This window comes from Anolis carolinensis, chromosome 2 (assembly GCF_035594765.1).
Source record: "Anolis carolinensis isolate JA03-04 chromosome 2, rAnoCar3.1.pri, whole genome shotgun sequence".
Taxonomy (NCBI): domain Eukaryota; kingdom Metazoa; phylum Chordata; class Lepidosauria; order Squamata; family Dactyloidae; genus Anolis; species Anolis carolinensis.
In genome coordinates, this window is record NC_085842.1 from 246,195,944 (window position 1) to 246,219,162 (window position 23,219).

General features: G+C 42.9%; 1 protein-coding gene and 1 long non-coding RNA gene across 3 annotated transcripts in view; one reads left to right on the forward strand and one right to left on the reverse strand.

The window, feature by feature from the left end:
* Positions 1 to 22,051, reverse strand: part of LOC134296615 (uncharacterized) — a 308,069-nt gene extending 286,018 nt beyond the window's left edge. Inside the window, exons 1-3 of the long non-coding RNA XR_010003411.1 lie at positions 21,913 to 22,051; positions 18,503 to 18,623; positions 14,259 to 14,333 (exon numbers count right to left, since the gene is read on the reverse strand). This is a non-coding gene — a long non-coding RNA (uncharacterized LOC134296615). The remainder of the gene's footprint in view (positions 1 to 14,258; positions 14,334 to 18,502; positions 18,624 to 21,912) is intronic.
* The window catches only part of rorb (RAR related orphan receptor B), a 186,845-nt gene continuing 185,564 nt past the window's right edge, over positions 21,939 to 23,219 (forward strand). For both annotated transcript variants that reach the window (XM_062971996.1, XM_062971997.1), the window contains exon 1: positions 21,939 to 22,079. In XM_062971996.1, the coding sequence (XP_062828066.1) occupies positions 22,073 to 22,079 (7 nt within the window). In that variant the 5' untranslated portion in view covers positions 21,939 to 22,072. The remainder of the gene's footprint in view (positions 22,080 to 23,219) is intronic.

A 23,219-nucleotide genomic window follows, 5' to 3' on the forward strand; every position in this document is an offset into this window, starting at 1 on the left:
GCATCTCTTGGACCAACAGAGAACTGCAGTTTGCTTCTAAATATTGCCAAAACCATTGTCTTGTAGCCAAGGTCTGCCATGCCACAGACGCTGAAGCCATCATCACCTTGCCCAAGAAATACTCAGACTTTTGGGATGTTTTCAATGAGAAGGAAGCCGAGAAACTGCCCCCGCATAGGCCTTATGATTGTGCCATTGACTTGGTGGAGGGGGCCCCGATCCCGCGAGGACACCTCTACTCCCTGACTGAACCAGAGCAAGAAGCTCTCAGGGAGTTCATAGAGTCAAACCTCCGCAAGGGGTTCATCAGACCCTCTCAATCCCCAGCCGCTTCCCCAGTGATGTTTGTGAAAAAGAAGTCAGGGGACCTACGCTTGGTGGTGGACTATAGAGCATTGAACAATATCACTAAGCAGAACCGCTATCCCCTGCCTTTGATCTCGGACCTATTAGACCGGCTTCCAGGGGCCAAGGTTTACACCAAGCTGGATCTTCGGGGGGCTTATAATCTAGTTCGCATCAGGGAGGGGGACGAGTGGAAAACCGCCTTCCAGACTAAATTCGGATTATTCGAGTCCCTGGTCATGAATTTTGGTTTATGTGGAGCTCCCGCAACGTTCCAGCATTTTGTCAATGATATCTTTCAGGATTATCTAGATCGGTTCTTGATCATCTACTTGGACGATTTTTTGGTGTTTTCTAGATCACAATCAGAACATGAGAACCACGTCAGAATGGTGTTACAACGATTGCGGGATCATGGACTTTATGCCAAGCTGGAAAAATGCGCTTTTGATCTACAAGAGGTAGATTTCCTGGGATACCGTGTCTCGCCACTAGGGCTCTCCATGGACCCGGCAAAGGTGTCAGCAGTACTGGAATGGCGGGCGCCAACCAACAAGAAAGAGGTGCAGCGTTTCTTGGGGTTCGCGAACTATTACCGCAAGTTCATTCCAGACTTTGCCCGCTGGTCTGATCCAATCACCAGCTGCATCCGTGGGAAACAGCCTTTCCGCTGGACGGAGCAAGCAGAGAAAGGGTTCCAGCAACTAAAGAAATTATTCACGTCCCAGCCAATCCTTCAGCACCCAGATCCTAAAACCCCTTTTGTTGTGCAGGCTGACGCCTCCGATGTGGCAATTGGGGCTGTACTCTTGCAACCAGTGGGAGATCATCTTCACCCTTGTGCTTTTTACTCCCGTCAACTAACAGCCCCAGAGAGAAATTACACTATTTGGGAAAAAGAACTTTTGGCCATAAAGGCAGCCTTTGAAACTTGGAGACACTGGTTAGAAGGGGCCAAATTTCCCATTGAGGTCCATACTGATCATCGGAATCTAGAACATCTAAGAACTGCCCACAAGTTAAATCAGAGGCAGCAGCGCTGGGCTTTATTCTTTGAGCGTTTTGACTTCCAGATCCATTATGTAACCCCAGCTCAGACCAAGCAAGCAGATGCTCTATCATGGAAACCAGAATATGCTGCAAGGCGCAGAGAGACCTTTGAATCCCAATTACTGCAGCCCGAGAACTTTGCCACGCTCACAGTGGGGAACACCAAATCCACTCCAATTGAATCTACTTCCTCTACTCCAGGGCCCCTTTGCGCTCAGGAAATCAGGGCCAGTCAACAGGCGGATGCCTGGACTCAAGATCAACTTCGCCAAGGACTACATTTTCCCTTCTCGCTTAAGGATGGGTTGCTTTGCTATAGAAATCACGTCTACATCCCTCCAGGACCGGGCAGGGAAAAGGCACTTCGTCTGTGTCATGACTGCAAGCCAGCAGGGCATTTCGGATTATTTAAAACCATGCATTTGATCCTAAGAGATTTCTGGTGGCCCAAGATCCGCAAGGATGTGGAAAAATATGTCAATACCTGCCCGGTATGCCAGCGCTCCAAGACAAGAAGGGAGAAGCCCTCAGGGCTACTGCATCCCCTTCCTACTCCATCTTGTCCATGGGAAATAATTTCTGCGGATTTTATCACTGACCTACCACCTTCCCTTGGATTCACCACGATCCTAGTGGTGGTGGACCTTTTTACCAAGTTAGCCCATTTCATTCCCTGCGATGGCCTCCCCACGGCCAAAGAGACTGCATATTTATTCCTTCAGCATGTTTTCAGATTACATGGTTTGCCCAAGAGTTTGGTCACAGACCGTGGGTCTCAATTCACCTCTCGTTTCTGGAAAGCACTACAAAAACTATTGGGCATAGACTCTCGTTTATCTTCAGCTCACCATCCCCAAACGGATGGGCAAACTGAGCGCACCAATGCCACCTTGGAACAATACCTTCGCTGTTATGTAAACTATCAGCAGGACAATTGGGCTTCCCTGTTGCCGCTGTCGGAGTTTGCCTACAACAATGGTGTCCAGGCTTCAACTAAAGAAACCCCGTTCTTTGCAAACTACGGATTTCATCCACGTTTCTTTCCTCCTGTCATTGAAACCTCAGAAGTTCCCGCAGCAGAGGACTGGCTGCAAGAACTCACAGCGGTGCAACAACTTTTGCTCCAGCAACTAGACCAAGCCAAGGAGGACTATAAACGTCACGCTGACAAACATCGCCAGCCGGGCCCTGAGATCAAGGTAGGAGACCGGGTTCTTCTGTCCACTCGCTTTTTGCCCTCCCACCGTCCCTGCCGGAAGCTAGATGCCCGTTTCATTGGTCCCTATCCAGTGGTGGCGCAACTTAACCCCGTGACTTTCAAACTTCAACTTCCGCGCTCCATGCGCATTCATCCAGTGTTTCATCGCTCCCTGCTCCTTCCGGCGGAAGGTGTGCGCCCTGATGCAGACCGGCCGGCCCCCACCCCTGTTTTGGTGGACGGGGAGGAGGAATTCGAGGTTCAGGACATTTTGGATTCTCGCTTCCACCGCCGCCGCCTTCAGTATCTCATTGACTGGGTGGGGTTTGGCCCTGAGAAACGCTCTTGGGAAGACGCTTCCACGGTCCATGCCCCCGACTTAGTCTGCCGCTTCCACCAGGCCTACCCCGCCAAGCCGCGGCCCCGCATCTTGGGAAGAGGGCCCATTTTGGAGAGGGGCCTTGAGGAGGGGGATAGTGTGAAGACTCATGGGCCATGTAGTCCCGTTCCCAGCACTGTTGAGACAGATGAAGAGGAAAACTTAGGTTTCCCACCGTTTCAGCCAGAATTGGAGCCCTTGCACCTGCAGGAGATTTGCCTTCCAGAAGTCTGCCAAACAAGCCTTGAGCCGAAATCTCCCCCATTTTCTCGCCGTGATTATTATAAACAACAGAAAGGCGCTCAGGAGGCGTCTCGCAGGAGCGCTAGGATTGCTGCCAGGCATTCAGCTGATTAAGCCTGCTTCCCATGGGAAACTTTAGGGAGTCATGCATCTGGACACAGAGAAGGGCTTTCGGTTCTGGTTCCCCAGAGAATTGTTCTTTGGCGGGAAAACGAGACCCTATTTAGGTGTTTTGCCCACGTAGGAATCTTGCGGAGTCAATTCGTCAGCTTCGGGAGTAGGTTGTGTGTGGACTGCGCTACTCCCGCGTCCAAGTCCTTTGCTCCCGTTTCCAGCCTTGCCTTGCTTCCCAGGACCTTGCCTTGCTCCACGGACCTTGCCTTGCCTTCCGGACCTCGCCACGTATTTGCCACGGATCCTGTTCTTGCTCCTCGTTTCTTGTTGCCTTGAATTAAGCCTAGTGTTCCAAGAATCAAGTTTACTTCCTAGCCTTGCTTAAGCTTCATGGACTAAAGGACCTTGTCATCTCCCCTCACTTTGCTTGGCAAAGTGAGTGTTTCGGTTACTGGATTACAACTTTGGACCTTAATATTTCATATTGGACATTGTTTCTTTGGACTAATTTTGACCTTTCCTGAAAGGTCTACTTCTGGACTATTTTCTACACTTGTTTTTATTAACTTTATATATTTCCACAATAAAGATATTAGATAGATTCTGGCCTCTGTGTATGGTTGTTGGTGCTCTGCAGCCTGGGTCCTGACAGATGATGATAGCAATAACGAAAATAATGATGACAATAATAACAATAATAATAGGATGTTGAGTAAGTCTGCTGTTTATAACACTACAGTCTGTAAATTTCAAGTTCAGTTAATCAGAGGATGTATATATCTCACTTATAGAAAGACCCTGCACAGCTTTATACATCCTGATTCCATGGTTTATTGAATGTTTCTCCAAATCCTATGCTGGCTTATGCCTTTTAGATAATAAAATGCATTTGCAAAATAGTGAAGTTTAGTGAAAGGGAAAAGATTTGAATATTTCTCTAATCATGCAGGTTTTTAAAATGTCTGTCGTAATGAACTGCTAGATTGTACTAAAACTGGAGGGAAATGAAAGGTGGAAATGATCTTCAATGAAGAGTATTTTCCACTAGGGACTCCACTGGCATTCAGTTGTCTCATTTAATTATCAGTTTCCTGATTCAACCATTATTCATGAACTTTGCCTTGTTCTCAAAGAGCTCTGAGCTTTGTTTGCCAATGTTATGGCATATTATGAAGTACAGTTATGTTGTGGGGGATGGAAAAGATTTGGAGGGAATAATGCATTACTTTTCATTGCTGGCATGTATTTTCTTTGTACCTATCCACCTCTGGAAAAATAAATAAATAAATCCTTTCCTATAAACCAGAAAACCTCAAATCTTCCTTTAAAAATCAGCATTGTGCAGTATTTCTCTGACATCAAATCCTCTTGCATTATTTAAGTAAAATACAAGCAGACAAAATTGTGCAGCACAGAAGCAGAAGGAATAATTTGCATGGAGATCCACGACTATTTCCATTTGATTGCATTCCTGAAAAAGAATTGAAAATATATAGAGAGAGGTCCCTATAAGATAAAGTCAAGAATGCTGAGAATATATTTGCAATAAATCTTAATTGGCTACATTACTACATATATCACATAGAAAGTAAAAAATATGTACAGTACAGCCTCCAAATCTCTGGGCTCCAGAACCATACTTTCCACTGATTGTGGATCATAATGTCCTATGCATAAAATGGCAGTGGCCTAAACAAGGATGTGCTGAAGTGTCCATGTGCATATAGCCATCATTTAATAATATTGGACACAATTATCTTCTTTTGAACTGTGGTATTGGAGGAAAATGCCTTGGACCACAAAAAGATCAAACCAGTCCATACTCCAGGAAATAATGCCTGGCTGCTCACTAGAGGGAAGGATATTAGAGGCAAAGATGAAGTAATTTGGCCACATAATGAGAAGACAGGAAAGCCTGGAGAAGATCATGATGCTGGGGAAAATGGAAGGAAAAAGGAAGAGGGGCTGACCAAGAGCAAGATGGATGGATGGTATCCTTCAAGTGACTGGCTTGACCTTGAAGGAACTGGGGATAGCAACGGTCGACAGGGAGCTCTAGCGTGGGCTGGTCCATGAGGTCATGAAGAGTCAGAAGCAACTGAATGAATAAAAAACAAAAAATCTTCTTTTTGAGGGAGACCAATCGAGGATCCCGGAACCAAACCCCTGAGGATCTGGAGAACCAAAACTTTCTGCGAAGTCCTTGTCTTTCAAATCAAGGTTGTAAAGGTTTTATTTTTGATCTGGATTTTTAAAAGGGTTTTTTTTAGTGTGTTGACTTGTGAATGCAATTTAACACAGAAATCCAAAACTGCCAAAAAAATTCAGTTTTCAACTACAGATAAACATTTATATAAACAATAGGTGTGGTCCTGGCCATTACTTCTTTCACAGAAAATTCCTTACAAGAAATAACATAGAAAGAACTGGGGTTACATTCCTAAACCACAATAAAGAAGATCAATTCAACATTTTTCAGCAAACATTCTAAAATTAACTATATGAACACCTGGAATGAAACAACCACATCAAGCTAGCCTTGCATAAGTAAACAATGGTGTTTTGAACCACCTAAGACAGCTCACTAGAAATCATTTAAAATATATCCAGGGATATATTTTGGTTTCCATTTTAGCAGCTAAATTTATAGAGCTGTGCTTTTCTTTTCTTTTTTAATATGCTGGGGGCATATGGTGAGCCAGGTTAACTGATTTTATTGCCTGCTGATTGAAATATTTTTATTTTTACTCTCCTGATAAGGCCCTTACTCCTAAGACTTCTCCCTTCTCCCAACTCCCCATTGCGGCAGTAGCAAGAGACCTCTCTCTCTCTTGGAGGTCTTCAGAAAGTGAGTTGTCTCCCTCATTCAACTCCTGTGGACCAGTGAGGAGCTAACATATGTCCTTGAACTACCAGAAACTAAACTTCCCTTCAACTGAGAAGGACAACAACAGAACATCTACACAACAAGAGTGCCTTATGGAACTGAATACCTTTTTGGTTTGTAAGGATAAACTTATTCAAACTGTAAAGATAAGCTACATCCAGCTTGGTAGAAACAGTGGTCCAGTTTTTTACATGTTAAGGAACTATGCTTCCAAGGGTGCATCTACACTAGCCACTTAATGGAGAAAGGCCACACATCAGCTCCATGGCAGCCAATGCAGGGTAATGAGGGACAAAGTCACCTTAACGCAACCTTGCCCGCCTTTGGCCAATGGTTTACATGGTCCCTTTGGACCCATGTAAACCATTAGGTCGGTTCTAAGATGGAACCAGTTGCAACTGTTTTCACTGCCATCCCATGGGATGGTATTTAGCATCCCCTTATATTGTCCATGTTGTAGCAGTCTCCGGACACATCATGGGTCCTGCCTGTCAGCCACCACCTGCAGTGATGTTAGCTGGAGTGACTCAGGGAAAGGAGGGGAGGAAGAGAGAGCAATTCCTTCTCTGCCTTCTCCCCTTTATCTCCCCGCCATTCTGGTCAACATCACTGCAAGTGAGGGCCAATCAGTAGGACACATGTTGTAGCTGGAGACCTCTTCAACACAGTGAATAGGAGGGGATGGTAAAGGTGGCCATCCAGCAGCACCAAACTGATTAAGCAATCAGGACTCCATCCCTCCTCTGCAATGGCCAAAGAGGAGTGGTTATGAGAACCATCCAACATACACCATGCCGAATCAGCCCTAGAATAGTGGGTCGATGTAGATCTGCTCCCAGAGTTATGAACTGTCTCTTCCACTTTAGGTGGCAATGCCCGGATTCCAAAATGGGGATTCTGTCTTTTGAAACTACTTCTGCCAGCAGAGTCAGCAGGTGATTCCCACTTTCTAAGCCGGGAAACTCTAAAAAAATTTCAGGGAGGGAAGCAATTCTACTATATTCCCTATTTTCTATTAGAGCCGTGTTGTATTTAGGCCAATGTGCATGGCAAGCAAGCTCTGTTGTAGATCCTCGTACTTATTCTTCTGTTTTGTATCTGCCACTTCATATGGAACACATTACCACGTATGTGATCACTTCAACTAATCATCATGTAGAAAAAGTAGGATCTCTTCTAACTAATACCGTATGGCCCTCATATCTGCAAGGGATATGTTCCTGGACTTCATGTTGATACACGAAATCATGGATAAAAGCATTTTCACTGTGATGAATAATAGAGATACCAAGAAGGTGTAGCTTATACAGAGGTCTCCAAACTAAGGCCCATAGACTGGATGTAATCCTCCAAGGTCATTTACCCAGCTCCTGCCCTAAACTTTAGACTAGGGACCTCATCACATAGGGCAAAATAGCCCCCTTTTGCCGCTTTTATCCACAGCTTGGACGGGGCCTGCTGAGTGCCATCAGACAATGCACGGCAGCCCCGCACACACACACGCACACACACATTCCTCCTGAAGTGGAGGGGAAGTACCAGAAGGCGCCTCCTCCTCCACCCCTGGGAGGAAAGTGTGTTTTGGGTAGCTCCAATGGAGATATCTGCACTTTCCTCCCCTTTTCCCCATATGATGGGGAAAACGATGGTGGAGCAACACTCATCGCCATCATTTCTCCCATCTGATGGGGATGGGACAAAGAGCCAATGTGCCCTGTCCCATCCCCACCATGTGATGGGGGAAGGAGAGAGGGCACGCAGGAGGCCACAAGGCTCCCTGCGTGGCTTCCCTCTTACCAGCCATGCGAAGATGTCCTTAAAGCCACTGTAAGTCTGAAATAACTTGAAGGCATGCAACAACACCAGTCCTAATTAACTATCTCATCAGCCAAAAGCAGGCCCACACATTGAAATACTGGTAAGTTTATGTTGGTTAAAATTGTTCTTCATTTTAAATAATTTATTGGGTTTTTTCCACTATAAATAAGATATGTGCACTGTGCATAGGAATTCATTCATTTTTTTTCAAACTATAGTCCTGGCCCCCAACAGTCTGAGGGACTGTGAATCGTCCCTCCGCTTAAAAAGTTTAAGGACCCCTGTCCTCAGTGAATAACTGAAGAAGTGAAACCATGGATAACCATATAAATCAGTTCCAGGGATCATACCGAATTTGAATATATCTTCATATACTGCTGCACTTCTTCTATGAAGTCAAGGGGGCCATTCACCCTTTGCAATGTCGGAAGAATTCACCTTGCCAAACTACAAATCCCAGGATCTCAAAGGATGTGGCCATGGCAGTTCACATAGCCATAGCACTATAATTGTGTATAGCACAGTATGGGTGCCTAGCACAGTCTAATTCAATTTGTAGGTTCCTGGCCTTTTCTTCCTCACCTTCTCCAAGTTTGGCATTGTTCTCATGTTGTGAAATGCCAGTGAAGTTCAGCAGTGCACTGATCAATGTACTTACATTGCAACTAAAAGCAGAGCAAAACAAAAACTAGAAGCACCAATAGAGAAAACTCTAAGCATGTCACAGCTAATTTCCTTTCTTTAAAAAATTATATTCTAAGTCATTGAATTTCATGTGTAACTGCAGTAATCCTGAAGAAATTGGTCATTAACGAAGTTAACAACCAGTTTGCTAGAGTGTAAGTTGTTATTGGCATTACCTCAGGTCATTAAGTCAAAAACCATTGCTTGATAATGACTGGCTTCCTTTTTTTAAAAAAAAAGCCCAATTGCTTAAATGAAAAATCTATACTTGATGTGCATTAAGCTGAGAAACATGTTTAAGATTATTATTTTTAATGTTCTTTATCAGCATAAATATTTTATTCAAGCTGGTTAGAAGTTTATGTTTCCCATAAACATAAATGGAGGAATTAACTCTTTGGTCTGGCATTTATTTTCTGTCATCCATTTAAGATGATCCTATTAATTAACCCAAGTTAATTATCATGATTATACTATCCTCCTTATTCAAAAACATTCTAACAAAACTCTTTGCCCATTCAGAATATAAGAATCTAGGAGACCAAAGACACTGAACGTGCACGTCTTTTTACACTTCAAAATTACAGCACTATGATTCCATGGCTTTTGAGAGATACTGGCCTCTTGGCGAGTTATGTCATGTATAATGTTCCATTATGTCAAAAGAGAGAGTAAAAGCTACCTCTCCAGCCATTATGGCTGCTTTCTCTTTTAACCTGCTATTTGGTTTCCCAAACTACCATGGTGCCCATGGACCACTGCCAATGATACTCTATCTAGGGTGATGGATATATGCTGGCAAACAGGATCATAGATATGGTCTTCTGAACTCTCAAAGCATTCAAAGCAGAATTACACAATACATCTATATAAGGGCACTATAATTGACAGTTGTATTTCAATCCTTTTCATTATGATCCATAGCATTGTATTCAGCCAGATAGTTTAGAAAAATATGTTAAAAGTCCTAGACAAGCAAATTTACTCATTTAAAGCCCAATGCAGTTGAGCAAATACTTCTTGCAAAGAGATTCTGTCAGTGAAATTGTTTAGCATCTCTACAAGGTTATTGGTCCATTTTGAACTATTTTTTAGCTAGTGAAACCTTATTTTAAAATTAAAGTACTACAACATTAAATTAGTCCATGCTACATGTTGTTCATGCAAAAATGTAAATTGGGAACCACAGGCTTTAGAAAAAATAGGGGACTCACACCTCTCCACAGGAAAGGTGGGATGGAGTCTGAAGAGCTGCAGTGTATTTATTGGGGACCAGTTATGTCCAACTTTTATCCTAGTGTTCTTTCAGGATCCTATAACTGAAACAGATAGAACATATGAATTGGTATTGAGGTGCTAATGTAGGTGTAAAGCTACCAGATCCTACAAAATATTTAATTCCACTATCTTCATCTTCCCCTTCTCCTATGACTTCAAAATAGTTTCCAGTTTGAACTGGAAGAAGAATAGAAAATGACCATTACAGATGTGTTACAACTGTGAACTGCAGTGCTTCATAACTTCATAAATGGTTTTCCAGCTACCTCTTTGGGATTTGTAATAGCCACGATATACAAGTTCACCAAAATGCTAGATTTTTCAAAGAATTTAAAATTCCAGTTTAAAATGTGAATTTTACACTTTTTTAAAACACCCTCATTTGAAATATGTGAATCTGAGTGATAATTCTCTAGTTTAATGCACTACATAAAAATGAATTAATATTATATTTGTGGATTGCTGTGACATATTCACATGCAAAAGATATGATCACTTTTTTATAAAGATTGTGTACAAATCTTAAACACACCCTTTATCAAAGCAGTGAGCAATTTTATTTCAAGGAGTTTATTACCTAACAGAATAAAGACTCTTCTTGTTTTCTTTTCCATGCATAAATTCTGCTTTAAAAATTATATTATGCCATGCTAATCATATATCTAAAATGCATAATTACTTGTGATTATTTATATTCTGTATATCTAAAAGTAATACAAAACGTTTTTTCCCCAATCAGCAGTATTTTAAATCATTTTTCTCGTTATAATCTTGTTCTTTACCACTACAGAATACAGTGAGTAGAGATAAAACCCAGTTGTAAGAATAGTACTGTTCATGCTGATTCACTGAGAAAACAGGATAAATCACTAGGTCACAATATTCAGTGCACTATTACAGCTAATAGAATCCAAAGCGAGGAAGCATAATGAAACATTTCCTTATTCATAATTATATGAATTATTGCTAATAGAAGGAAGGGCAGTTTTGAGTGTTTTAAACCCATCTTTCTATAGAGATCAAAAGAAAAGAACACGAAGTTCAATATAGTACATTATTGAGACAGTCTGTCAAATAGTGAATTATAAGCTCTCTATGTGGGTGTTGGCTAGGTATAGTATCTCCCATGTGAACATGCTATGTATCTTTTTAAAACAAATGGGAACAAAGAAGTAAGAAAGAGTTTAATAATTCTGAAGATGAGCAGCAACCCTAGCATCTCCATGTTCTGGGAGCTGCAAACAATTTCCTTGTATGTTTTTGTAATGAAAACATTCAAATAAAAGTTTCTTGATGTTGTTCTCCATAACTCCTTAAGGTCAGGAATGCCAGGCATTCGAATTATATTCGCTTGAAGCAAATGTAATGCAAATATCACACTGTGCCTAATCCTGCTTTTAAATGAAGTACGGAGATACGTAATGATTCAGAGTTATCACATCATTCTTTTTTAAAAATAAAACAGAGATCATTTTTCTTTGAAAATGAGCCACCCTGGAGCCACCTTGGAGTAGACACAAAATGCTTAATATTCCCCTTCAGTATTTTGGAATGAAACAACTAGATTATCCATAGTGTGGTACACTGTTAAAGCAGCCCTGATTGTTGCCAGTTCTTTGAAAGTAATGAAGTACCCTTTAAGTATAACCTTAAAAGATGTGACAATTCCACAGGCTGGAGAAATGTCCTTTTGGAAGGAACTTCTCTTTGTTCCTCCTGCCTTTGAAGATCATTTCTTTGTTTTTAGCTTGTTTACTAAAACATACTTTAAGCTAAGTGGAAGGAATGTGATGCATGGAGGAACTGTTTTAAGTACTGTATATACATTTGCAAATAATCCTTGCTCAGAAAAGAACCCAGAGATCACTCTCCACATGTGGAAGTAAGCCATAGATACTTGATATTGTATACTGAGCACATAAGCACATGTAAATGTGAGTGGTGACCCACAGAGATTAGTTGCAGGTATGAATATGAATAAATTCCCAGCACTAGTGATGCCCGCACCAAATCTCCATGGGACAGGTAGGGGAAATATAGCATGTTTCTCAGTATCCAAAGAAATATGTTTCTTCCTATGTCCCCTTGGATCATTTTGCTCAGGTTTTCCCTACATATCACCAATCATACATTACTCAGACATCTGTACTTTGCAGTCAGGCAGCATAATCAAGAAAAAAATAACCATGCTTATGCTGAATACATCATCAACTCGGCAAGAACAGTCTTGCAGTAACCTTTCCAGATTGCAGGCCATTGGACGGCTGATTACATAGATGGAACAGGAAGCAAGAATAAGATTTGCAATGAAATTTGGTGGTGGGTTACAACTGGCTGAATAAGGTTACCCTGTTCCTTTTCACAGTGTTCCTTTCTGAACTTTGTGAAGCCTTCAGAATTTCAGTCTTTCTTTTCTATTTTGCCATTTTATAATTTCTGAAGTGTCCATTAGAAAACACACTTTGAATTTTCAGTTTGAATGTTAAATTTTAAACATGGTATTGAAGAAAATTGAGATGTTTTAGGCTTCTTAACATATCTTAATGATTTACTTTTTACAGGCCGGAAATATGGTCTCACACTGACAGCTGTCAAACACTAGCTAACACTGCATGTTGTCTATCAAATTCTAAAGATTTTTTTTACATGTATTACATCTCAGCTATCAAATATTATCAAATGTTAAATGATCTGCATAACAACCAGCATACACTATTAAATATGGTATGTGTCTTTTCCAAACTATTTTTCTCCTCTGGAAACTTTGGGTTTTGAAGCTTATCGAAATTCCTTAAAGAAAAAAAGGAGTGAAAGACCGTTTGCTAACCACTACAGAATTTCTTCTTTGAAGTGCAGATTGTGGGGAGAATGCAGCTGCCTCTAAGAGACAACAGGAGATTTCCACCAACGGACAAAGGAAGGAAGCAATATTTCCCCCATCCTACTTTAAGAGACAAGCCCTCCCACCCTAAAAATTGTTCTATGAAATTGCTCAAACCACTGGAGCAGTTTGGAGTGGTGGCACAATAAGGGGAAGGGGAATTCTTGGAAGTTCTGCTCCATTCATTCACCAGTTGACGCTTTTAATGGAAGGGGAGGGATTTAGTTGAAGAGGGTGTTCTTGGCAAGAAGAGGGTAGATTTTCAGTCAGCATGTAAAATCTACTTTTGATTTTCATTAAGATCCTGGTATGAGGCAAAATCTATTACAAAACTTGGCAAAAACTATTTTTGGAGCTTTCCCACTGGCCATGTTGACTACAGAATTGTGTGATTTCTAAAAGAAAAATCCTCAAGCAGCTAATCTTACCAGGCTCTAGATGCCTGGACCCCATGAGCTATATGTTGGAATAAGCTACATAAATAAATCTGTATCTATGTCCCATAGATCTGTATTTCTACTATGTACTTCAACATTGGGTTGCTGTGTGTTTTCCGGCCTATATGCCCATGTTCCAGAAGCATTCACCCACATCTATGGCAGGCATCCTCAAAGGTTGTGAGGTCTGTTGGAAATTAGGCAAGTGGGGTTTATATGTGTGTGTAATGTCAGGGGGTGGGAGAAAGAACTCTTGTCTCTATGAGAAAAGTGTGAATCTTACAATTGGCCAGCTTGATTTACATTGGCAGCTTCAAGACCTGGCTGTTTCCTGCTTGGGGAAATCCATTGTTGGGTGGTGTTAACTGGCCCTGATTGTTTCTTGAATGAAATTCTCCTATTTTCTGAACGTTGTTCTTTATTTACTGTCTTGATTTTAAAATTGTCCACATGAAGCTGCCAGGCTATTCAATGCTAATCAAGCTGGCCAATTGCAACATTCACACATGCCTCAGGCAGACAAGAGTTCTTTCTCTCACCCTGAACATTCCACAGGTATATAAACCACACTTGCCTAGTTTCCAACACCACACAACCCCTGAGGATGCCTGCCATAGATGTGGGCTAAACATCAGGAGAGAGTGCTTCTGGAACATGGCCATAAATACACCTTGGAAAACTCACAGCAACCCAGTGATTCCGGCCATGAAAGCCTCTGACAATACTTCAACATTGTTGGCAATTGAGAAGTTGATTGTGCTTCCACTATTAGATTATGTTCTACTGGTGCTCTAGAATCAGAGAACATGGAAGAAACTTCAAAGTCCATCACCTAGCTTTGACCACAAGTTCAGGTCAGCCAATATATAACTGACAAATAACCATTCCACTTCTGTTTTAAAACTTCCAATAAAAGAGAGTTCATGCTGTCAAACAGCTCTTACCATAATGAAGTTCTTCCTAACATTTAGTCAGAATCCTATGCCATGAATCTCCTTCCAAAATGTTCTGATCCTATCCTGTGGAATTGATGAGGTTATCATAAGTCACCATAAGAAAACAAAAAAGGGGGTATTTTATTTATTTATTTACAGTATTTATATTCTGCCCTTCTCACCCCGAAGGGGACCCAGGGCGGATCACAGAACATATATATGTGGCAAACATTCAATGCCATTTATACAGAGACAAGACAGACAGTTGTACATAGAAAGAGGCATATATAAGCTTTTCCCATCTTCAGCATCTCAGAGGCTTGTGCTCGGTTCCAGCCATGGGAGAGGGGGTGCTGTCCTTCTATCTCCTTGCCAAAGAGCTTGGTTCAGAAACTTCCTCCTTGGTTGAATTGCCAGCATTTTCCTGGCATTTCCTTATGGATGCCTTAAAATACCTCCCCACTTTAAAACGGTACCAATTTATCTACTCACACTTTGCTTTCGAATCACTATTGTATATTTTCAAAATTTAAATTAACATCTTACCGTCTTCAACACAGAACTCAATAAAGACATCGTCCTTTCGGTCATACCATTTCACAGAAGCAGGCTACATGGCATACGGCAATAGCAGCAGAACCTGGGCTAAAGATCAGGAGCTCACCCTGACCCAGGCTTTGAACTGTCAACCTTTGGATTGACAAGATTTACTGCAGCTGGTGGTTTAACCTGCTGTGCTAAAGCCCAGCCCCATATTATGTTATAACACTATATTAAAAATGATTCTCAGAATGTTTTTTCTTAAATCCTAATGGTCTCAAAAGGAGACCAAACCACTTTCTTATGCATTCACCACCCATGTCTTTACTATACTAATTGTTTTGTTTGGTATTTTAAAAAGTGTTTGCTAGAAAAAAAAAGCAAGTCATAATAATGTAATTTTCTTTTTGACATGTTCCATTTCTAACTGTTCCTTGACTTTTTTTATACTGATCCAGATTAGTCCTGGATCAGGGAGGAAATATCTAGAATCTGGAAGGAAGAAGGATTAAACCATCTAGATTTAGTACACTTGCAACCTTTAGAGTGTTTTAATTATTTTAACAGTTTTTAAAAGTATACAATGATTTTAAGTGACTTTAAGTGATTTTAAGTAATGTTTATGTGTTGTAGATTTTAAAGCATACTGTCTTTTCTTAACCTTGTGAGCAGCTTTGGTCTCAATCAAGAGATAAAGTGAATAATAATAATAATAATAATAATAATAATAATAATAATACATACCCTGTTTCCCCGAAAATAAGACATCCCCGAAAAATAAGACCTAGTAGAAGTTTTGCTGAATTGCTAAATATAAGGCCTCCCCCGAAAGTAAGACCTAGCAAAGTTTTTGTTTGGAAGCACGCCCAGCACCTGCCAAACAGAACACCAGAGCATGCAGGATTGGTAAATGTACATACCAGTTGTACATGGAAATAATGGTAGTAACAAGAAATTCTTGATAGGATTCACAGTTTGTCTGGTTATGCTGGTTTGTGATGACAACTACTGTATAGTAAATGTTCATTTTTTAGTTCAACAATAAATGTGAATTCTTCTTCATGGAAAAATAAGACATCCCCTGAAAATAAGACTTAGCACATCTTTGGGAGCAAAAATTAATATAAGACACTGTCTTATTTTCGGGGAAACACAGTATTACAGCTGGACAACATCAAGCATGAACATGTGAAAACTGTGGTCAGCAAAGAATATACACAAAGGGTCAGAAAAATTCTCAAAAGCAAGCTCAATGGAGGCAACACCATCAAGGCCATAAACACCTGGACCATACCTGTCATAAGATATACTGCTGGCATCATAAACTGGACACAGATGGAACTGGACAATTTAGACAGAAAAACAAGAAAACTCATGACCATTCATCATTCACTGCACCCTCGCAGTGATGTTGACTGGCTGTATCTGCCTAGAAGATCAGGGGGCAGAGGACTCTTACAAGTAAAACAAGCAGTCAAAGAAGAAGAACATGCCCTGGCAGAATATGTAAAGCAAAGTGAAGAACCTGCTTTGATTGAAGTCAAAAATCAGAAACCCCTCAAAGCACAGCAGACAAAAAAAGTACAAGAAAAAAGCACTACAAACTAGAGCTGACAGCTGGCACAACAAAACATTGCATGGAAAGTTCCTTGACAAAATTGAAGGAAAAGCAGATAAGGAGAAGACCCGGCTATGGTTCACGAATGGGACACTGAAGAAGGAGACAGAAGGCCTGATCCTTGCAGCCCAGGAGCAAGCCATCAGAACAAATGCAATTAAGGCTAAGATCGAAAAATCAGCTGATGACCCAAAATGCAGACTGTGCAAGGAAACTGACGAAACCATTGATCATATCCTCAGCTGCTGTAAGAAAATCACACAGGCAGACTACAAACAGAGGCACAACTACGTAGCCCAAATTATTCATTGGAACTTATGCCTCAAGTACCACCTCCCAGCAGCAAAGAACTGGTGGGATCACAAACCTGCAAAAGTATTGGAAAATGAGCACGCAAAGATACTGTGGGACTTCTGAATCCAGACGGACAAAGTTCTGGAACACAACACACCAGACATCACAGTTGTGGAAAAGAACAAGGTTTGGATCATTGATGTTGCCATCCCAGGTGACAGTCGCATTGATGAAAACAACAGGAAAAACTCAGCCGCTATCAGGACCTCAAGATTGAACTTCAAAGACTCTGGCAGAAACCAGTGCAGGTGGTCCCGGTGGTGATGGGCACACTGGGTGCCGTGCCAAAAGATCTCAGCCGGCATTTGGAAACAATAGACATTGACAAAATTACGATCTGTCAACTGCAAAAGGCCACCCTGCTGGGATCTGCACGCATCATCCGAAAATACATCACACAGTCCTAGACACTTGGGAAGTGTTCGACTTGTGGTTTTGTGAAACGAAATCCAGTATATCTATCTTGTTTGCTGTGTCATACAACGCCGTTGTGTCAATAATAATAATAATATAAGCCACAACAACCATCTTCCCTCTCCAAAGGGTTTATGAAGCAGAAAACAACAGCAATTTTGCCTGGTTGAGGTGCAATCTTGTGCATTGGTGACATCAGAAACATTATTTTGTGACATTTGGGTTTGATCCTGATTAAGATATTGCCTGTCTGTGGATCTTGGAACACTTCTAACACTTCCTTATCTCCTTTATCAGTTCTTGCCCTTTTCTCATGTCAGTTTACATTTAATCATTGTGCTACCAACACCACTTGCCCTGATGCCCTTTTTTCTGAAGAATGGCCTGTTTAATATATTGAAGAGAGGAGTTAGTGTGTATCTCCCCACCCCAAAAAAAAAACTCCAAATATTACAGCAGAAAATCCCACAATATCTGCTTTGAACTGGGTTATTCGAGTCCACACTGTCATGTATTCCAGTTCAAAACAGATATTGTGGGATTTCCTGCCTTGATATTCTGAGTTATATGATGGTGTGGAAAGGCCCTGAGTCCATAGATAATGTGGTATTTTCTGCTTTGATATTCTGGTACAGTAGAGTCTCACTTATCCAAGCTAAACGGGCGGCAGAAGCTTGGATAAGTGAGTATCTTGGATAATAAGGAGGGATTAAGGAAAAGCCTATTAAACATCAAATTAGGTTATGATTTTACAAATTAAGCACCAAAACATCATGTTGTACAACAAATTTGACAGAAAAAGTAGTTCAATACACAGTAATGTCATGTTGTAATTATTGTATTTACGAATTTAATACCAAAATATCATGATATATTGAAAACATTGACTACAAAAAATGGCTTGGATAATCCAGAAACTTGGATAAGCGAGGCTTGGATAAATGAGACTCTACTGTATATATGGCTGTGTAGAAGGGCCCTTAGTGAACAATAGTCCCCCAAAATATTTCCATTGAAGGAGTCCCCCAGTGGCGCAGCGAGTTAAACAACTGCTGAGCTTCTGAACTTGCTGGCCAAAAGGTGGGCAGTTCGAATCCCGCTGTTAGCCCCAGCTTCTGCCAACCTAACAGTTCAAAAACATGCAAATGTGAGTAGATCAATAGGTACCACTCTGGCTGGAAGGTAACAACTCTCCATGCAATCATGCTGGCCATATGACCTTGGAGGTGTCTATGGACAACGCTGGCTCTTTGGCTTAGAAATGGAGCTGAGCACCAACCCCCAGAGTCCCACACGACTAGACTTAATGCCAAGTGGAGATCTTTACCTTTATATTTCCTTTGCTTCTGTTGGATAGTGATAAGATTTCCTTTCCTTCAGTCCAATGTAACTCAGGGCATTTCAGGGTGCGAAAGGCATTGGTGGAAGAGTGTCCAGGTAGCATGTTCCTGAGGGAAATCAATGTATATACACATTATGAAGGGAAGGGAGGCAGCTTGGTGTGATGGTTTGGGCATTGAGCTAGGACTCTGAAGACCAGGGTTCTGTCCTCATTTAGTTATGCCTGACTTTGGGCAAATGATGCTCTCTTAGCCCAGAGGAAAACAATGGCAAACGTCTCCCGAAGATATGTTGCCAAGAAAGCCCCCTGATAAGTTCCCTTCAGGTGGGAAAAGTCTTGAAGGCACCCAACAACACAATGGATGTATCTGAAGAAGCAGGCTCAAGTCTAGGAGAACTTATGTTATTCATGTCTTTCTCAGTCTCCAAGGAGTGCCCAAATCCCATTTGAAGTGACCTGGGATAAGCGCGTCATGCATTTGTGTTATTTGTGAGGGAGTGAAAAAGGCTGGGAAGGGCAATCCTGACAATGGAGGGGAGACCGCTTCATTTTTTTTCCCCTCTGAGAGGAATTCACTTCTACTTTGCTTGAAGCATGAAAAACTCACTTGAAAAGGGCAGGCGCACAGAAAGGGAGGGAACAACTAAGGCCTGCCTAGTCTACACTGTAGAACAGGCATTGGCAAACTTGGGCCCTCCAAGTGTTTTGGACTTCAACTCCCACGATTCCTAACGGCCTCAGGCCCCTTCCTTTTCCCTTTTCGCTTAAGCGGCTGAGGGGGAAAAGGAAGGGGCCTGAGGCCGTTAGGAATCGTGGGAGTTGAAGTCCAAAACACTTGGAGGGCCCAAGTTTGCCCTTACCTGCTGTAGAAGGAACGCATTTTGACACCACTTGAACTGCCATGCCAGTCAAAGAAAGAGGACACCTGGGAGCTGTAGTTTAAGTAAAACACTAAACACTTTGCCAGCTAAAGACCTTGTAAAACTACTGCTTCCATAATTCCACAGCATTGAGCCATGGCAGATAAAGGGATGTTCAACGACACTCATCCTACAGTGTAAGAAAAGCACCCTGAGCGGAATTCACTTCTAGTTTGTCGGAAGATGTGTGCGTCTTTCTTCTTTTGTGTGTGTTACCCGTGGAGGGCGAAAAAGAGAGAGAAAGGCAACTTCTCAACACGAAGAAATAATATTATTGGCTCGCTGTGAGTTTTCCGGGCTGTATTGCCACCTTCCAGAAGCACTCTCTTCTGACGTTTCGCCCACATCTATTGTAGACATCCTCAGAGGTTGTGAGGTCTGTTGGAAACTAGGCAAGTGGGGTTTATATATCTGTGGAAAGTCCAGGGTGGGGGAAAGAACTCTTGTCTGTACGAGGCAAGTGTGAATGTTGCAATTGTCCAGCTTGATTAGCATTGAACAGCCTTGCAGCTTCAAAGCCTGGCTGATTCCTGCCTGCGGGAATCCTTTGTTGGTAGGTGTTAACTGGCCCTCCGGATTATTTCTTGTCTGGAATTCCCCTGTCTTCTGAGTGAAAGGGGTGTCAAACAGCATTAATTCTGGGTTGCTGTGAGTTTTCCGGGCTGTATGGCCATGTTCCAGAAGCATTCTCTTCTGAATCTTTGGCAGGCATCCTCAGAGTTTATGAGGTCTGTTGAAAACTAGGCAAGAGAGGTTTATATATCTGTGGAAAGTTCAAGGTAGGTGGAAGAAGGCATGTCTTAATGTAGCAACTGGCCAACTTAATTAGCATTTAATGGACTTGTAGCTTCAATGCCTGGCTGCTTACTTCCTGGGGGGGTCCTTTGTTAGGAGGTGTTAGCTGGCCCTGGTTGTTTTCTGTCTGGAATTCTCTCGTTTTCAGAGTGATGTTCTTTATTTACTGTCCTGATTTTAGAGTTTAATGCTGGTAGCCAGATTTTGTTCACATTCATGGTTTCCTCCTTTCTGTTGAAATTGTCCACATGCTTGTGGATTTCAATGGCTTCTCTGTGTAGTCTGACAGTGGTTGTTAGAGTGGTCCAGCGTTTCTGTGTCCTCAAATAATATGCTGTGTCCAGGTTGGCTCATCAGGTGCTCTGCTATGGCGGACTTCTCTGGTTGGATTATTCTGCAGTGCCTTTCATGTGCCTTGACTTGTGTTTGCGTTTGGTGGTCCCTATGGAGACTTGTCCACAGCTGCATGGTATAGGGTAGACTCCTGCAGAGGTCCTTTGTTGAACGCAGAATCTGTTGGATTTTCTTAGTGGGTCTGTAGGTAGTCTGTAGGTCGTGTTTCTTCATCAGCTTCCCTACACGATCAGTGGTTCCTTTGGACAGCCCCCGGTGGTGCAGTGAGTTAAACCCTTGTACTGGCAGGAGTGATGACTTGAAGGCTGGGTTGCTGACCTGAAGGTTGCCGGTTCGAATCCAGCAACCTTGCGGATGACCTCCCTCTATCACCTCCAACTTCATGTGGGGACAAGGATGGTAAAAACATCCAAACATCCGGGCTTCCCCTGGGTAACGTCCACAAGGACGGCCAATTCTCTCACACCAGAAGCGACTTGCAGCTTCTCAAGCTGCTCCTGATACACACACACACACACAAAAGTGGTTCACTTGATGTATGGTAAGAAGAACACTTTTCCTCTGGGTGGGTCTTTTCCTTTACTCCCATGGCTTATTTTTGGCCTTGCAGCTTTTCATTCGGCTGCTGAGATGTACCCATGTTCTCAGCGTCTGTGGGAACCAGAGCCCCGACTGGTCCAGGCTGCGCGCGCGTGCGCGTGCTTGGCCGTCCCCTCGGCCCCGCCCCCTGCCTGCCTGTCTCCCCCAAGACCCTCCTCCCTCTCCCGCCCCCAAACCGGGCTCTCCCCCAGCCGGGTTCCCATCTCCATCGTCGCCCGATTGGCCGAGGCTCTGACAGGAGGCGGGGCCCGAATCGGCCTCCCAGCCCGCCCTCCGCTATAAGCCTCTTTGCCGCTTTCCCTCTCAACCTCTCTCGTCTCGGGCTCTTGTTTTCCGCTCTTGTGTCTCTGTGAGGGGAAGAAAATATATATATATATATATATATATAAACAAAACCCAATTATTAACCCTCCACGGCCAGACCCTCAGCACTGGGGAGCTCGGCTTGAAAGCGGGTGCGAAAGCGCGCACTGTCCTTGGCTTGGTGAAGGAGAAGAAGTAGAAAGAGGGGAAGAAAGAAAGAAAGAAAAACTCCTTCCCACTCTCTTCTCCTTTCCTTTAAACTCCCAAAACCACAACAACACCCACCCCCGGCTCTTCCGTCCTCTCCTCCGCGCCTCAGGGCGTCTGGCCACAAAAGAAACCTTGAGAGGAGGAGGCGAAGGAGGGAGAGGAGAGGGAAGAGGAGAGGACCCCGAAAGACTCTGAGAGAAGGAGGAGGAACACCTGGGAGAGGAAGGAATGCTTTTCGCCGCCGAAGAGGCTCGCTCCGACCGCCGCCGCTGCTGCCTCTGCCGCCGCCGCTCTTGCTGAGGAAAAGGGGGAATTTGTTTAAAGCTGGGATCAGCTTCATGACTGCGAGGAACCAGGGGTCGCCAACACCATCATGCGAGGTAAGGCCCGGGGAAGGAAGGAAGGAAGGAAGGAAGGAAGGAAGGAAGGAAGGAAGGAAGGAAGGAAGGAAGGAAGGAAGGAAGGAAGGAAGGAAGGAAGGAAGGAAGGAAGGAAGGAAGGAAGGAAGGAAGGAAGGAAGGAAGGAAGGAGAGGGGGGGGGTCTCTCTGCCTGGATCTAGGCGGCTCAGGAGAGACCGGATCCCAGCCGGTGCCTCCACGCGCCACTCGTCCCTGGCGTTTCGAGGAGTCACTCGGTCGGGATTATTCGCCGTGACGATCGGGGGGGGGGGGGGGGAGGAGGAGGCGGAGGGAAGGGATGCTGAGCTGGCTGGCGCGCTGGGAAAGTTCGCCCGGTTTGGAAATCTGTCCCGGGCCGACTCTTTTGCGCCCTCTAAGCAGCCAGAGGAAAGTGTGGGCTTCTTCGAATTATGACTGTAGTATACGTCTCACCCTGTCTTACAATGCTGTGCCAAAGTATATTATTGTTGTTATTATTATTTCTGTTTAACTGTGGAACCAGCCGCCTATTGAGTTGCACTTCTGAGTGAATATTTCTTAGGGAAAGGAGTTCAAGTAGAAACTTCTTTTCCACAAAGAACAAAAAAGGGTTGTATTTTCCAGCTTCATATTATGTATATAGGTCACTGACTACTAAAAACAACCCTCAATATGTGTTGCAGAAACACTGGACCTATCCTAATACAACTCAGATGTTTTCACTGTCATTGGGACGGGAATAGGTTGTTCTATCCAAAACTGGGGATGCTTTGGTGCACTTGGGGATAGGAGGGTGTGAGCAATAGCCAAACTATGAATGCTTAGTTGTTTTGTTTTGAAGCCAACTATAGTGAGAAAATTTACTGTAACTGTAACTAACTATATGGAGGACACACAAAGGGTGGTGTGTAACACCCATTCATTCCAATACAACTTCAATAGAGTTCTAGTAGAAACTTGAGCAGGGAAAAGGGGGGGGGGGGAAGTCTCCACCAGAACTTTCTGGCAGACACCTGAGAAAAATGAGGTCCTCTAGTCAAACTTGAGTTAAGGAAAGAGGGTTCTCTAGAAAAAAACTGAGAAAAATTGGGTTGTCCATTAGAAACTTGAGGTGGTTCTCTAGTCGAAACTTGAGTTGGGGA